The sequence below is a fragment of the Periplaneta americana genome, chromosome 10, assembly GCF_040183065.1.
Source record: "Periplaneta americana isolate PAMFEO1 chromosome 10, P.americana_PAMFEO1_priV1, whole genome shotgun sequence".
Taxonomy (NCBI): domain Eukaryota; kingdom Metazoa; phylum Arthropoda; class Insecta; order Blattodea; family Blattidae; genus Periplaneta; species Periplaneta americana.
The window spans coordinates 148,699,952-148,716,503 of NC_091126.1; the positions used below are offsets into that span (position 1 = coordinate 148,699,952).

Genomic DNA, 16,552 nt, shown 5'->3' on the forward strand with positions numbered 1-16,552 from the left:
TAGGTTATGTTATAATGGTCCGGCCGAGCTATGAACGCACTGTATAAGATCTATGCTGCATTATTTGGTACAACTTTCTATGCAAGATACAATCACGAGACAAAGACGTTGGAGATAATTTTAATAAAGTAATATTATATACTTTTTAAAAGGCTTGCTCGTTGAGTTTAGTTTGAACTCCGTCCAACACTATTTTGTCATTTCTTTCTTTCTTTCTTTCTTTCTTTCTTTCTTTCTTTCTTTCTTTCTCTCTTTCTTTCTTTCTCTCTTTCGTTCTTTCTTAGTTGGTTTAACATTCCCCTTTTTCCATTTCACAAGCCATTGCGGGTAAGGGAGGGAGAATCGCTAAATCTCACGCCAGACATCTCACAAGTCGGGCCTCCCTGGTCATGTGATTAGCATGGCACATGGCCACCACCAAGACATCACAGGACAATCACAAGACAACGGACAAATGCCCAATCCTGTGTATGGAAGGTAAATTTCTCCCATTTCCAATGATGGGAATCGAACCTCGAACAGCTTGGTTGGGAAGCATACTCATTATCCACATAGCCACAATAGTGGACTTCATCCAACACATTAAGAAAAAATGCACACGCATGGATGCATGCACGCACACATGCAAGACATGCACACATATGGGAATAATGGCATCAGGAATGCTCAAACCTCTAGATTTATTCGTTGTATTACCAAAACAATCACCATACTTAGATTAATGATGATATAATAACACAAAATTCAACTTTTATTATTACAAACTTACAACTCCCAGGTGTTTCTTCTACACTTCCATCTTTCTTCTTAATCTTTCCAAAGCCAAATTTATTAAGGTGGTCTTCTACACGTTTCTTAGCTTTTTGTAATGTCTGACCCATTTGACTGTAATAGAAATTAAGAAGAAATATTATTCCTACTGTGTAAAAGACTGCAATGTAGTTTAACACACATGAAAGTGATAGTATTTTCAATAATGAGAAGCAATTTTATTTTTGTCCAAGAAATAGTGGGTGGAATATTATTTACAAATGAAATGCAGACTTTATGAGCACATAGCGCATATGAGAACATGTAAGCAAACAACCTGTAAATGCTTTTATCTGTATTTGTTATAAATTGATTTTAAATGTCTCAACATTTACATAAAACTGTTCAGAACAAAGAACTGGCCACATGCTAATCAATATACTAATCTTCCAGCTTCTCTGTAAATTGTAACTCTGAATACGTCTTATTAAAATTCCAAATTAATCTTTGAATTCGATGAATGTCAATGAAACAGTATAGTACAATCTGATTAATTTGGGCAGCAGTCTATTTGGGGAATCTCTTGAAGAACAGAAACAAATTAGCATTGCAATTGACACAACTATAGTAATTACAGCCAATAACTCCAACATATTCCAATCTCCAACAAAGGTAATTCTCCTCAAAATATGTGATTGGTTCTCAGCCAATAAATTAGTATTAAATTGCAACAAAACAAGCATAATCTAATTTAAATCTTGTTAAAATTCAAGAGATAATAAATATCGATACCTTAAAAACAATATACATATTGCATATTTCCACTCGGTAATGAGTTTTGGAATAATAATCTGGGGAAATTCTACAGATAACAGTATATTCCTACTACAAAAAAAAGAGTAATTAGAATAATAGTAGATGCCAAATCTAGGGAATCGTGCAGGACCATTAAAAAAAAACTACAAATAATGCCCATGGATTGTCAGTATATTCTTTTATTAACAAACTACCTCGTATGCAATCATGAATATTCTGTAACTAATTCAACAGTTCATAGCATAAATACACGTAAAAAAAAAATTACTTTCATACTCCACTGGCAAGTCTATCATGCTATCAAAAAGGAGTGCGTTATATGGCAGTAACAATTTTTAATAGCCTCCCTATGGATATAAAAAAATCGCTTCACAGTTACAATATGGAACATGTGAAAAAAAAATCTTAATAGTACTATATGGTCTTAATTATAGTCACAGTCTAGTTGAAATATATACAGAAGAGTTTTACAATATAGTGTACTAGGTTCAGTATCAATACTTAATACAACACAGAACTATTCATGATACAGTGTTGAATGTCATAAATTCACTTACAGAATAGAAGGCGTGAGAAATTAGATACTTCTTTAATTTGACCCTAAATAATCCTATGTCTTGAGTTTGATTTTTTTATATCCATAGGGAGGCTATTCCACTCGGTAATGAGTTTTGGAATAATAATCTGGGGAAATTCTACAGATAACAGTATATTCCTACTACAAAAAAAAGAGTAATTAGAATAATAGTAGATGCCAAATCTAGGGAATCGTGCAGGACCATTAAAAAAAAAACTACAAATAATGCCCATGGATTGTCAGTATATTCTTTTATTAACAAACTACCTCGTATGCAATCATGAATATTCTGTAACTAATTCAACAGTTCATAGCATAAATACACGTAAAAAAAAAATTACTTTCATACTCCACTGGCAAGTCTATCATGCTATCAAAAAGGAGTGCGTTATATGGCAGTAACAATTTTTAATAGCCTCCCTATGGATATAAAAAAATCAAACTCAAGACATAGGATTATTTAGGGTCAAATTAAAGAAGTATCTAATTTCTCACGCCTTCTATTCTGTAAGTGAATTTATGACATTCAACACTGTATCATGAATAGTTCTGTGTTGTATTAAGTATTGATACTGAACCTAGTACACTATATTGTAAAACTCTTCTGTATATATTTCAACTAGACTGTGACTATAATTAAGACCATATAGTACTATTAAGATTTTTTTTTTCACATGTTCCATATTGTAACTGTGAAGCGATGTATGAATACCATGAAATATAAATAAATAAATGCAATGCAATACAATACAATGTATAACATTGATTTGATTGCTTATTCAGGCCACTCACACTGTTTAACCAGAACAGTGATTATATGTGCATGAAAGATCTCTTGCTCCCAACACAACATTCCTTGGTACAGCCAATGAACATGGAGTTATACGAATATTTGAAACTGCTGTACCACGGAAAGGTGGTTAACTACATCCTTGAAGCAACTAAAGAAAATCTACTGACATCATCTTCAAAGTCCTGATTACCATTATAGAGGCAATATTATTTTCGCAGACAGCTTGCGAGAAAGAAGCAGCAAACAATTCATAACTGCTTTGCTCATTCTAATTCCAAGAATTAAGAGTTGGAGATGCCCGATATGACCTGTACTGAAAATGAGGCAATTTTGGATCTTCTATAATTATTCGAATAGTATTAAGGGTATCAGAATCACAGAGAGATCTTTTTTCTCACCTGGAACCACTTTTCTGTGCACTTTTGCTGTAAGAATGATGAAGAGAAGCTTGTCGAATGAAACCACCTTCTATTGGAGAAGCACTTCCATCCTGACTATTGGTTGATTCTGCTCGACCATATTCACGACGAAACCAGTTTACTATGGCAAAGGAAATAAGCATCAATAAGAGTGCTCAGAACAGCATCATTTATTACATTAAGATTTAGTCACCTTATACATTAATTACCACTTGAAGATTTCGAAAGAATTTTTATTACTACAGCTAATATCAAACAGCGTTAAAAGTGAGTATGATTACACAAAATTACAAAATGAAACACTTGCAGACTCTTGTAGTTAAAGTTATTCTTCCTTTCATGATTACGTGTTGAAAATTTGGGAAGTTTGGAAATTTAGGAAGAAAGTTTGAAAAATGTCTGAAATATAGCGATAAAATACACTATTAAAAAAAACTTTCAGAAGCAAAGAACAAAATCATATCCAATATGTTTATTGATTTTTGCATTTACTTTCTTATACGAAGCAAATTTGGGATCTAGCTGTTTTCCCTTGTCTGGATGTATTATATCTGACAAAAATGAACGTACATCCATTTCTGCAGCCATCACCATTGTGTAAACACGAATTTTTGCAAATGAATGTGCAATATTTAGTGCCAAATCCTTTCAATATTACCAATAGCTTTCCTCAAATACCTTCTGGTATGAAAATTTACAATAAAAGTTCTCAATGTTGATAAGTTTTGATTCCACATACGGATATTTTAACGTCCAAACACTGTAGATCAGTGATTGGCATTTCTTGACTCTCGAGTCAACCCCTTAATACATAAGCTGGGCGGAGGGGTAAGGCATGATCTCCCTCCTCTTAGGCATTATTAGTTCATTCAAAGTTAAACAGTTTGGGTATCCCAGCTCCTATCTTCCCCTTTGCTGTGTGTTGTGGGCTGCATTTTATATGGTGTAATCTTTACTGACAACTGCTGTAGATGATCACTTTTGAAAGTGAACTCCAGTATTGTAAACAATAAGTTTTGAAAACGAAACTCTTGTGCAGATAATGAGTTTTTATCTGGATCGAAACTTCAACACACCCATTAATGGTGACAAATGATATTATTGCTTCCAATAATTTCACACAATGCGCACACAGATACAGAGCTACTTGATTTTCTCTAAAAATGTAGACTACTCATCTCGTGCTATAAAATACAAAATTCAACTTACCAAGCCCACCAATCTGAAATCGTGATGACTTGCGGGACTTCACTGACGACTGTACTAATTCCACTACTCCAAGATTTCTTTCACTCTGTCGTGGTGTGAGTATGTGATGTTTCCTCCGCAAATTTCCCAGGGGACTTTGACTTACTTTACTAATTTCCTCTCCCAGTTCAGTTTCAAGAAGGCTCTGAAATGCGTTATCATAAATATTCCATTCATATTAATTCTTAGGGGAAACTAGGGAGGTTTGACAATTTTAAGTACAGTAAAACCTCGATAAGATGCGCCCACTTATTACACTATCCCGTGTAATACGCTTTTTTTGTCCAGTCCCTGCATATATCATATATAACGCCTTTATAAAATACCCTGTTTGTTGCGCTCAAGTCCCGCATAATACGCTGTTTTTGTGGAATATTTTCGATGTAATTTTCAGCAATGTACTATAACAGCAATGAAACATCTTGGTCATCGAACTCACTGGTGCCATTAACCTGAAAAGTATTGGTATTCGACCCTTTACCTGCGCATTTAAACCTTCATACTTCATACCTTAGTACACCCCACCCTCTTGTTACACTCTCTTATCCGACTCCTTATCTGCGTGGTTAAAGCCTACATACAGTTACAATACCTCACCCTCTCTCAAACAACATTCCTCACTTGGCCGTAATAAAATTCTGGAAATTTTTGCTGAGCAGTTTGTTGTCCTTTTGTGTATTGAAGTGTCTGTGAATGTGATTACAATGAGTGTTAAACGAAAAGCCCTTTCTGTGTCGGAAAAATTGGAAATCTTCCGAAAGTACAATGAGAACTGTACTCTTACTCAGAAACAACTCTCTGATTCATTAGGAATTCCATAATCGACATTAAGAACTATAATAAAAAATCGCGACTTAATCATTACAGCTGCGACGTCAAGAGGATTTAATTGCAGAAACTGAAGTGTGATAAACATGAGGACTTGGAGAACACACACACGACAAACAACTATAAATGGCTATTTTTTTTCGAAAGAATTAAGTAAAGTATAATACACTATAATATATATATATATATATATATATATATATATATATATATATATATATATAATATACTATAATATATATGATATTGTAAATGTCTATGACTTGCAGTACACTATTTACATAATGGAGTAATACTGTATTACCTTTCATGAATCATGTATTTCAATAAAGAAAAATGCTATTAGATACTGTATATAAGTCAAAATTAGTATACCCGCCTAATACGCGGTCCCGGTTAATACGCGTTTTACACCCGGTCCCTTGAACAGCATCTTATTGGGGTTTTACTGTATTCTCTTTTTTATTTTGTGATGAAAATCTTGTAAAATCAAATTTGTTCTATTATAGGTTATGGAAAGGATTGAGAGACTTGTAGTAATTTTAGTATCTGCTTACTATGAACTCTTTCCTGTAAATATTTACTTTTATAAACTAATGCAAAGCTAAACAAACCTCCCCAGATAAGGGAGGTTTAACCCCGTACAAAAAAACCTTACAGATGTGAAAATTTCTACACATTATAAATACAGATAAACTTGAAATGAGTTATCTAATATAAACGTAATACATAAGTGAATTATGAAAACAAATCGCTATTTTTTTGTGTCCGAAAGAATTCACTCAAAGCTGTGTGATTAAATGCTGTGTGCTAGCCTGTTCCCCCCCCCTCCCCCCCACAGTTCCCTGGTACCTTTTTACCTCTAGCTACTGCACATTCATAGGAAAATTTTAGAAATTCTTTTGGTGTTAGTTCATAATTCAGTTTGGATGCAACACAAATAATTTTCAAGCTCAATTTCATCTTCATTACCGGTGGAGAAAATTTGGCAGCTGTTGTGATTTGCCTTAAGTTTAACGTTATCTTCTCTTCTTCTCCTAGGACATTATTAACATACCAGCCACCAGCATAGCTCAGTCGACTAAGGCACTTGCCTTCCGATTCAGAGCTGTGTTCAGGCGCAGGGCCAATTCCTGTTTGGGTTTTTCCGAGATTTTCCCCAACTGTAAGATAAATATCAGGTACTCTATATCGAATCCTCGGCCTCATCTTGCCAAATAACATTTCGCTATCACCAATTTATCGATGTTAAAAAACCTAGCAGTTAATACAACGCCGTTAAATAAGCAAATAAAAAAATTATTAACATATCATCCTAACGCTTTCTGTCAATGCAAATGCACGAACACTTGTTTCAAAGTTGCCTTAATTATTTCTGGCTCCACTTTCGTCTGAAGATTGGTGCCTGGTATCCTATTAAAATAGTTATAACAATCATATTTAATAATTAAGTACTCATCTGTTTTTCTTTAAAATGTCATGTGGGTCAAACCTCCCTACCACATGTGGGTCAAATCCTCCCTCCTTGGTTATTTTTACTAATTAAAAAATTAACACAGTTCTTTGTGAAAGTAACTAAATTGTAAATACATCAATTTATGTCTTAAACATTACAAAATCAAATAAAATTGTAAGTATTTTCCATATGATTAATTTCACTCATATGAATTCTTATAAACTGGAACAACAAAACTACAGTTTGCAGAGTCAAAACAGACAAGATGTACTAATTCAGCTGTTTGTCCTTTCAGTTTCTCTTCGAGCACAAATATTATCTTCAGCCTTCAGAGCAAAGATGTTATTAGAAAATGGCAGTCGACAAACTGCGGGATTTTTTTTTTATAATTGGTGTGGGTCAAACCTTCCCTATGGTCAAACATCCCTAGTCTCCAATATTCAATCAAATAAGTATCGAAACTTACGCAGTTTCACAGGGCTGGATAAACACCAGTTGGACATAAAGCCTGAGTGGAATAACATTTTACGTTTTAGCTATTTAAAAACATGAGTCCATTATTGACATTATTAATTTTAAAATGGACATTTACAATTCGAAGTTAACTCACCGCACATGTGGAAGACGTGCTTCGTTTCTTGAACAAAAGTTTTCGGGTACCTCGTTCATCAATAACAAAACAAGAACTTCCACCTATGTCCGGTGGGTCATCCAATTCATTTTGATGGAGATGTCTGAAACAAATAATAATGGTAGTGGTAGCTCTTATAACATGTTGTTATAAATTTCAAAATGTTTTCCTTCTTGCATTGAACAAAAGATTAATGAATATTTGAAAAACATATTAAATGTTACATAGTATAACCACACGAAAATCTCAAGACATTAGGTACAGAAACACAAAACTCTCATATAATAGTGATTTTATAGAGTTCTGCTTAGAGAAATTGTGGTTTTCAGTGATGGATCTGAAACTGTCAGAGGTATTACACAATTTTATGAAGATTTATTATACTAAATAGGCGACTTTGGTCTGGAGGATCAAGAAACTACGTATGAAAATCAATATCTGAAGTGACCAATGAGGATATTGAAATCTGGAAAGAATGTGTCACTACAGAACAAAATTCAGAGTGTGTAATTGCTACATTGTGTGCATTAATTTTTATTCTTTTATATTGAACTTGTGGAATCATAATGAACAGCAAAATTAAATAGAACATCTCAAACATCACTCTTGAAAACTTTTTAAGCATACCGACAATCACAATACGAAGAGAAATTCATTCATTCATAGTGTTCTGCCCAAGGGTAAGTCTTTCACTGCAAACCCAGCATTCTCCAGTCTTTCCTATTTTCTAACTTCCTCTTAGTCTCTCCATATGATCCATATATTTCAATGCTGTTTATAATCTGATATATTCTTCTGCCCTGAACTCTTCTCCCATTCACAATTTCTTCCAGTGCATCCTTCAGTAGGCAGTTTCTTCTCAGCAAGTGACTCAACCAAATCCTTTTCCTCTTCCTGATCAGTTTCATCATCATTCTTTCTTCACCCACTCTTCCCAACACAGCTTCGTTTCTTATTCTGTGTGTCCATTTCACACGCTCCATCCTTCTCCATATCCACATTTAAAACACTTCTATTCGCTTCTCTTCAATTCGTCGTAATGTCCATGTTTCTGCCCTATACAATGCTACACTCCACACAAAGCACTTCATTGGTCTCTTCCTTATGTCTTTCTCCAGAGGTCCGCAGAAGATACTCCTTTTTCTATTAAAAGCTTCCTTTGCCATTGATACTCTCCTTTTGACTTCTTGGCAGCAGTTCATGTTACTGCTTTCCAAATTTCTTAAGAAGCTGTCCACTTGATGTACTGCCTCATTTAGAATTCGCAAGTTTACCTTCTTCACTTACCTTCCTATGACCATGGTCCTCGTCTTGTTATCATTTATCTTCATTCCATACTACTCACAACCGTCATTTAGCTTCAGTAGCATAACCCTTAGTATCATCTCCTCTTCTGCTAACAACAGCACATCATCAGCAAATCTTATGCAATTTATTCCTCTTCCTCCTACTATCACTCCTCCCATGTTCTAAAAAACAGTTTTCCACTAAATTCTCCGAGTATATGTTGAACAGGGTAGGTGATAAAAGGCATCCTTGACATACTCCTCTCCCTATTTCTCTTCCTTCTGACATTTCTTCTCCTATCCTGACTTTGACTCGTTTCATATAAAGGTTACTGAAAAATCTTCTCTCTTTCCCATCCACGCCAATTTTCTTTAGAATCCCCATCAGCCTATTCCAATACACTCTGTCAAACGCCTTTTCTAAGTCCACAAATACTATGTTGTGGTGGTGGCGGTGGCAGTGGGGGGTGGTGGTGGTGGCGGTGGTGGTGGTGGTGGTGTTGGTCATAATGATTATGTGAACACGTTAACAGATGATAGAAATAATTATGCTCACTGAAAAATATGACAATCCTCTTGTGGTCACACTAAAAATAAAATGTGTGATGTGTACACTGTAAGTTATTATTATTTACATCTGAGGTCTTCAATTTATAAGGGCAAAAAAAAAAGGTAAAGGTATCCCTGTAACATGCCATTAAGGCACTTGGGGGACATGGAGGTAGAGCCCCATGCTTTCCATGACCTTGGCACTAGAATTAGGTGGTATGATCAGCACCATGCTCTGACCGCCTTTTACCCCCGGGTAAGACCAAGTACTCAATTTTATAGGAGGCTGAGTGAACCTCGGGGTCATTCTGAAAGTTTGGCAAAGAGAAAAAAAATCCTGTCACCACCTGGGATTGAACCCCAGGCCTTCCAGTCCGTAGCCAGCTGCTCTACCAACTGAGCTACATGGCCGCGGTCTTCAATTTATAGCATTCAAAAATCAATATACAAATATAGAGCTATATCACAATGTAAAATTGTTAAGACACAGACAAAAGAAAATTATATCGACGGCCCAGTGCAAAAGGAAAACTCAAAATTTCAAGTTTTGAGAAACCTGCATTTTAAAGTTTCATGTTGCTGTAAAAAATTCAAGGATCACTGAAATTATTCCAAATTCCGTTAATGATGTATTAAGTTTCAAATTAGAGTAATGTTCATAACTGATATTATTATATCTTTTCAGTCAATATATTATAAGCTATAACAGTGTTTTCATTCATTCATAAAATATAAAATTGGAATCTATTCAATAAAACAGTGTTAAAAACATCTAAATAATACAATGAAAGAGTAATGGAACGGAGAAAAATTCTCTCCGGCGCCGGAATTTGAACCCGGGTTTTCAGCTCTACGTGCTGATGCTTTATCCACTAAGCCCCACTGGATACCACCCTGGCGTCGGACAGAATCGTCTCAGATTAAGCTCCAACTCTTGGGTTCCCTCTAGTGGCCACCCTCTGCACTACGTCATAGATGTCTATGAACGTAGGACCGAAGTCCACACATGTGCTGAGGTGCACTCGTTATGAGTGACTAGTTGGCCGGGATCCGATGGAATAAGCGCCGTCTTAAATCATGAAGTGATTTATGCATATCATATATATTATTTTAATGTACCGAAGTACATATGATATTTCCATGCAGATATTCTGCGTCATCATACGATGAAAGAGTAATGGAACAGAGAAAAATTCTCTCCGGCGCCGGGATTTAAACCCGGGTTTTCAGCTCTACGTGCTGATGCTTTATCCACTAAGCCCCACCGGATACCACCCCGGCATCGGACAGAATCGTCTCAGATTAAGCTCCAACTCTTGGGTTCCCTCTAGTGGCCGCCCTCTGCACTACGTCATAGATGTCTATGAACGTAGGACCGAAGTCCACACATGTGCTGAGGTGCACTCGTTATGAGTGACTAGTTGGCCGGGATCCAACAGAATAAGTGCCGTCTTAAATCACGAAGTGATTTATGCATATCATATATATTATTTTAATAATAATGCAAAATTTAGTGACCTATGGTTGTGTTTTATTTATTTATTTATTACTGCATTATTTAGAAACACATAGTATATGTATTTCGTGAACAGAGTAGTGCTAGATGCCAATACGCAACCTGCTTAATGAACAGCTCTGCTGCATACAATTTACAGGTTTATACACTGACCTGATTACTCTTGTGGTCTGCAGATTGGGCTCTTTTCTGTGTGGGCGACTGGCAGAATCCAGCAGCCCACTCAGGGCCACCCGTCTAAACACTCCGCCATGGGCTTCCTTTATGTATGTCATCAGCTGTCGTACATCGCAATACAGCGCCTGAGGCAACAAGGAATTTTACTGGATTAAAAGCGTGTAATTTGAACTAGTCTCTTTCCTGCTACTCTTTTTAATTGAGACTAGTGTTGCCAGGTCTCCTGTATTTACCCACGTATTGTCCTGTCTCCTGTCTCGTTAATGTTTTCTCCCATATTACAACTGATGTATACCTAACGTTCAGTGTTGGGACCAAAAATCCTCTGTCTGCTAATGAGCATTCCAGAATCCAACATCCATACTGAAAGGGTATTTTCAATGACGAGTAACAAGTGATCTGATGTAAGAAATAAAAGTCCTGCTTAACTTATTAGGGCTGACTTACAAATTTTTACAATTTTCAACTTGTCTTATAGAGAGTTCTTCAAACATGTAGAAGATTATATAAATTTTTCAATGAATGCAAAGCAAATGGCAAATATGAACAGTGCTATGATGCTATGAAGTTTGTTCTAATTAAATATTTTAAAGTATAATCTACAATGGTAATTTTCTCATTAATTCTCAACCCGTTTTCTAAAGGGTTTTCCAGTATGTAAGAGTTTCCGAATGAATACAAAGCAAGTGTTGTGATACGTATTAAGAGTACTATGAGATTCATTTTTAATCAATTCTGTGTACAGTTATATATGACATCTTCCGTAATGGGACGATTTGGCAACCATTTCCAAAATCTCCCTTACATTCAGTTTGAAAACCTGGCAATCCTAATTGAACCTGTTTTGTTAAAAACCATATGTTAAACTCCTACAATATAGAATTACGAGGGTTGTAAATACAATAGTGACAACATAGTGCGAACATATTATTGAACTTACATGGAAAATCCATTTATATCCCTTCAATATAATCACCAGTGTTTTCCTTTTTCCTTTTTTTTTTTTTTTTTTTTTTTTTTTTTTTTTTTTTTTTTTGCCAAATCTGTGGCAACCATTGAATGCCATTAGCGAGGTTGTTTCTGTTGATCTCTCTGATGTACCAGCCTACTGCATGAAGCATTGATGCAATATCTGGAAACCTCTTGCCTCTAAGTGGTTCTTTCAACCATGGAAACACGTCGTAGTCACAAGGATTCATGTCAGGGGGATACAGAAGATGTTCCAATACTTCCCAATCCCATCTCTGTAGCAATTCAGCCACTGCTCCCACGACATGACGAGCATTATCATGCAAAAGATGAAAGGTACTGCTTATCCAAGTCAAGTCTGCCAGTGGGGATATCGGGATGGAATGTAGAGGCAAAACACAGTTGCCACATAGGTCACTTGATGCTCAGATTTCAACGTGTGCACATCATTTAAAATACACTACGGAGCGCACGCATTTTTTGTCCTTGTCTTCAGATAAAGGCAACAGTTACGCTGTCTCCCAGCCTCCCCCCTCATGCAATTTCTCTCCTACGCCCATGCTTGCCAATCAGAACGCCAAACCTCACTGTCAAGCAGAAGTAGAAGTACAGTCTATTTCAAAGCGTCTTAAATTGTTACCGCTCTATGAACTGAAGCGCAGTAGGAAAACTTTGCTGTCATATGAGACTGTACTGGTCTCCTCTCGTTACCGCCTCCTTTCACTATAGAAATGCCTCCAACTTCCCCTCTCGGCTCGCAGACTTAACTTGGTCGAGCTGTAGATTGTCTCTCAGGAAATATGGACGTTTGCGTCGCATAGCTGGACATAGGTTGTGTTCGAGAAAATGTTGGTAGCATGCTCATTGACATTTTGGTCTTGAGGTACGGCATGGTTAATGATAACACCTTCACTGCCGTATGTCACTATCAGCATGACTTTCATCCTAGAGGGTTCATATCGCACTTTTTTTGGACGTGATGATCCTTTGTAGTGCCATTCATTAGACTGAGGCTTTAGTTCAGGCTTGCATGCCTGTACCCATGTTTCATCAATGGCAACAATACATTGCAGCAATACGTCCCTTTCGTTGTGGCATCTCTGTAGATGGAGTTGAGCTATTGCATATCATTGCCACTTCTGTGCTTGTCACGTCATGACAATTTTTCTCATGTAGAGGTTTTTCTTCAGGATGTGTCACACAGTCCAATCTCGATGGATAATTGAGCCGTTCAGAGCAAAAGTGGTGTAAGTCAAAATTGGGTAATGAGGTTTAAAGTAAAAATTCTGTAAAATACAGCGCAAAGTAGCAATTAATATGTCCTTCTTGCTATCCACTAACTACTAATAATAGTTTAAATAAATTGAATATTAATTGCTACTTTGTGCTGTATTTTACAGAATGTTTACTTACCCATTTTCGACTTACACCACTTCTGCTCTGAACGGCTCAATTCTCGCACAGTCCAGTGATGGTCAACAAGGAGACCTCGCACTAACTCCACTTGTTCGTCATAAATGGACGGACGACCTGTGCGAGCCACATGTGCCATCTCATTCCGACCCATATGAAATGCAGAGACCCATCTTGCAATAATCTGATACAGTGGTGCATCATTGCTACAAGCTTCAAGCAACCCTTGATGACATGGGCATGCATTTCTACCACGGGCTACCTCGATTTTTATCCACGATCGCTGCTCAAGGTTAGTAAACATGTTTTAGAGCAGTTAAAAATAGTGTTCTACATTTAACCAAGCACAATAACATCTGTTGTCATAGCAACTGGTTTTAACATTCAATACATAGACAATATCTCCAACAATGATCACCAGTTGTCTTGTATCGCATGCAAATGCATATTACTCATTTCCAGCAGTGTAGCCACTGAATTGAATTTAACGGAGGGGGCACTATGGCCCAGCACTGCGACCTTGTTCAGATCTATTGCACTAGCCCTCTGGTGACGCATTCCTAAACTCACACTGGCCGACCACACTAAGTTTCTCTGATCCAGGTTTCGAGCAGGCAACCCCATTCATCCCTAGGCCAACCCCCTCCATGTGTCACCGGCTGGCATTCAGGGAATGCTATGGAATGATAATGAAATGGAGAAATGGGACGGAATGACGTAAATGCCTAATTTGGGGAAAAACGGGAGAACTCTGGGCGACCTTGTCTGTCACAAGTATCACTGTGAATTTTTTCAATGAAAAAATCCCAGACCGGGAATCGAACCTGGGCCACCTGCATGACAGTCTGAAGGTCTGACCATTCAGCCATCGCAGAGGTAGTGTAGCCACTACTTTATTTACAACTCATGTATAACATTAACTTAATACTAGTTGATATAAAACTGTATTTGACATAACATATATTATGAAGAAAATCTGATATATAGCAAATACCTTACCATGTTCTCCTGTGCTTTGAGTTCTTTTGTAGATCTTGCTAAACGGGTAACCAACGCTTTGAAAACATTGGCCATTATTTGACCTTCAATTCCGCGACTGCCTCCTCCACCGAGACCTGCTCCAAAGTTAGTTGCATAACCTCCCTGAGATGCCATGTCTGGGGATTTACTGCAGCTGCGCTTTTGGTCTGAAAACAAGTAAAATATCCATTAAGAATTATAATTATAGAGTACATGCTCCCATAAGACGCATTCCTAAGCTCTTTACAGCTATATATTATCTCAGAGATCAAATGGAACCTTTTCATAACAAACTGTGAAAAGTGTTTCATTAACCTCATCCTGCTATCATGCCACCTTCAGACTTAATGTAAATTTTACTACATGCAAGCCTCCCTGCATGCGGTGCTCGATAAATATCAGGCATGGACATCCAAGATTCATAATTATTACAATAATCTTTGAAAATTTGATTTCACTTCAAAGGTTATAGTAGAAAAAACTTGTGCCTCAGAGAGATATACAATTTCATTATATGTTTTACTAATTTTCCAACAGAACAATTCCTCCATCTATTTACAAATAATAATAATAATAATAATAATAATCGTAGTTACTTTACTGAATAATAATAATAATAATAATAATAATAATAATAATAATAATAATAATAATAATAATAATAATAATAATAATTCTTTATTTATACAGGCAGAGTTAAGGCCATAGGGCCTTCTCTTACACTCTACCAGAACCACTCTACTGAACTAATAAAGTCAACCCCATGACAGGCAAAATCAGCCTAGAGGGTGGGAGAGGTTAAGGCTCTCACCTTTACAGACAATCGACAATTTAATAACAGTAGAGATGTTAGTCCTACGTGCCTGCCACCTTTACTCCCAAGGAAATGACCCTGGTACGCATTTCTGTTAGAGGCTGAATAGACCCCAGGGCTATGGTGCGGCCAGAAGGATTAGACCAATGGAAAAATCCATGAACCCATCGGGAATCGAACCCACGACCTACCTATCCAAATAAAATAATTTAATTGCATCCAAATAAGAATGACTTTCCCTTTCTAAATAGCACACAAAGGCAAACTAATACACTCGCCTTCATTTATAAATTGTATGGTTTAAGAAGATACATGAAATTAATTTATCATAAATTTACACGAAATATCAATACGTACACCATAATCGTAACTGATAATTTATATTTACGAAAATCTGTATTTAAAAGCAACTCTTTAACTTCTTTACATGTGATGAATATAAATTGTCTGATGAACGTCTTTCTTTTTGTACACCCTGCACTTTTCCACTCATCACGGAAGCATTACTGTATGTTTGAGCAATAAACTGGTTAATACGTCATATCTTCTTCTTCTATGGCTCTACGGACCTCAGAGCTTGATCTTAGTCACTCTAATGGCATCTGCCCATGTGTCACATTGCGGTCTGCTGCAGCTCATGGGGTGCGCAATGAGCCATTTGTGCTTAAGTGCTACAGTTGAAATATATACCCTTGAAGAAGAAGATGAAGAAGAAGAAGAAATCTGCCCATTCATTTATATCTTGTGCCTGCTTTCTCCTTCCTTTTATGCCAACTTTAGATAAATCTGTCTGAATATCGACCAAGCATCTCACACTTGTTCTGCCAATTTTTCTTTTACTCTCCATTTTTGCATCCAGTGCAATTCTGGAAAATTTATACCCCTCCATTCTAACTACGCGACCCAACTATTAAGTTTTCTCTCTATTATACTTGGTATTCCTAAAATATCCTAGTACAGATTATATAATTCCAAATTAGTTCTTATCTGCCAAATTTCTTTCCCTCAAATAGGGCTGTATATTAGTCTTAACATTTTCCTTTCCCAGATTACTAGGGTGCCTTTTCTTAAATTAGCTTATTTTACGACGATTTATCAACTGCGATGGCTATCCAGCATCTCAGTGAAGTGAAGGTGATAATGCTAGTAAAATGAATCCAGGGTACAGAGCCATAAGTTACCCAGCATTTGCTCTTAATGCATTGAAGAAAAGCCCGGAAAAAACTTCAACCAAGTAACTTGTCTCAATTAGGGTTTGAACCCGAGCCCACAGTTTCACAGTCCGACATT

General features: G+C 36.5%; 1 protein-coding gene across 7 annotated transcripts in view; it reads right to left on the minus strand.

Annotated features, from left to right (window-relative positions):
- Window positions 1-16,552, minus strand: part of LOC138708093 (protein unc-80 homolog) — a 240,615-nt gene that overhangs the window by 45,939 nt on the left and 178,124 nt on the right. For all 7 annotated transcript variants that reach the window (XM_069838258.1, XM_069838261.1, XM_069838260.1 and 4 more), the window contains 6 exons: window positions 14,428-14,615; window positions 11,023-11,171; window positions 7,498-7,621; window positions 4,565-4,748; window positions 3,335-3,476; window positions 770-885 (listed from right to left, as the gene is read on the minus strand). In XM_069838258.1, the coding sequence (XP_069694359.1) occupies window positions 770-885; window positions 3,335-3,476; window positions 4,565-4,748; window positions 7,498-7,621; window positions 11,023-11,171; window positions 14,428-14,615 (903 nt within the window). The remainder of the gene's footprint in view (window positions 1-769; window positions 886-3,334; window positions 3,477-4,564; window positions 4,749-7,497; window positions 7,622-11,022; window positions 11,172-14,427; window positions 14,616-16,552) is intronic.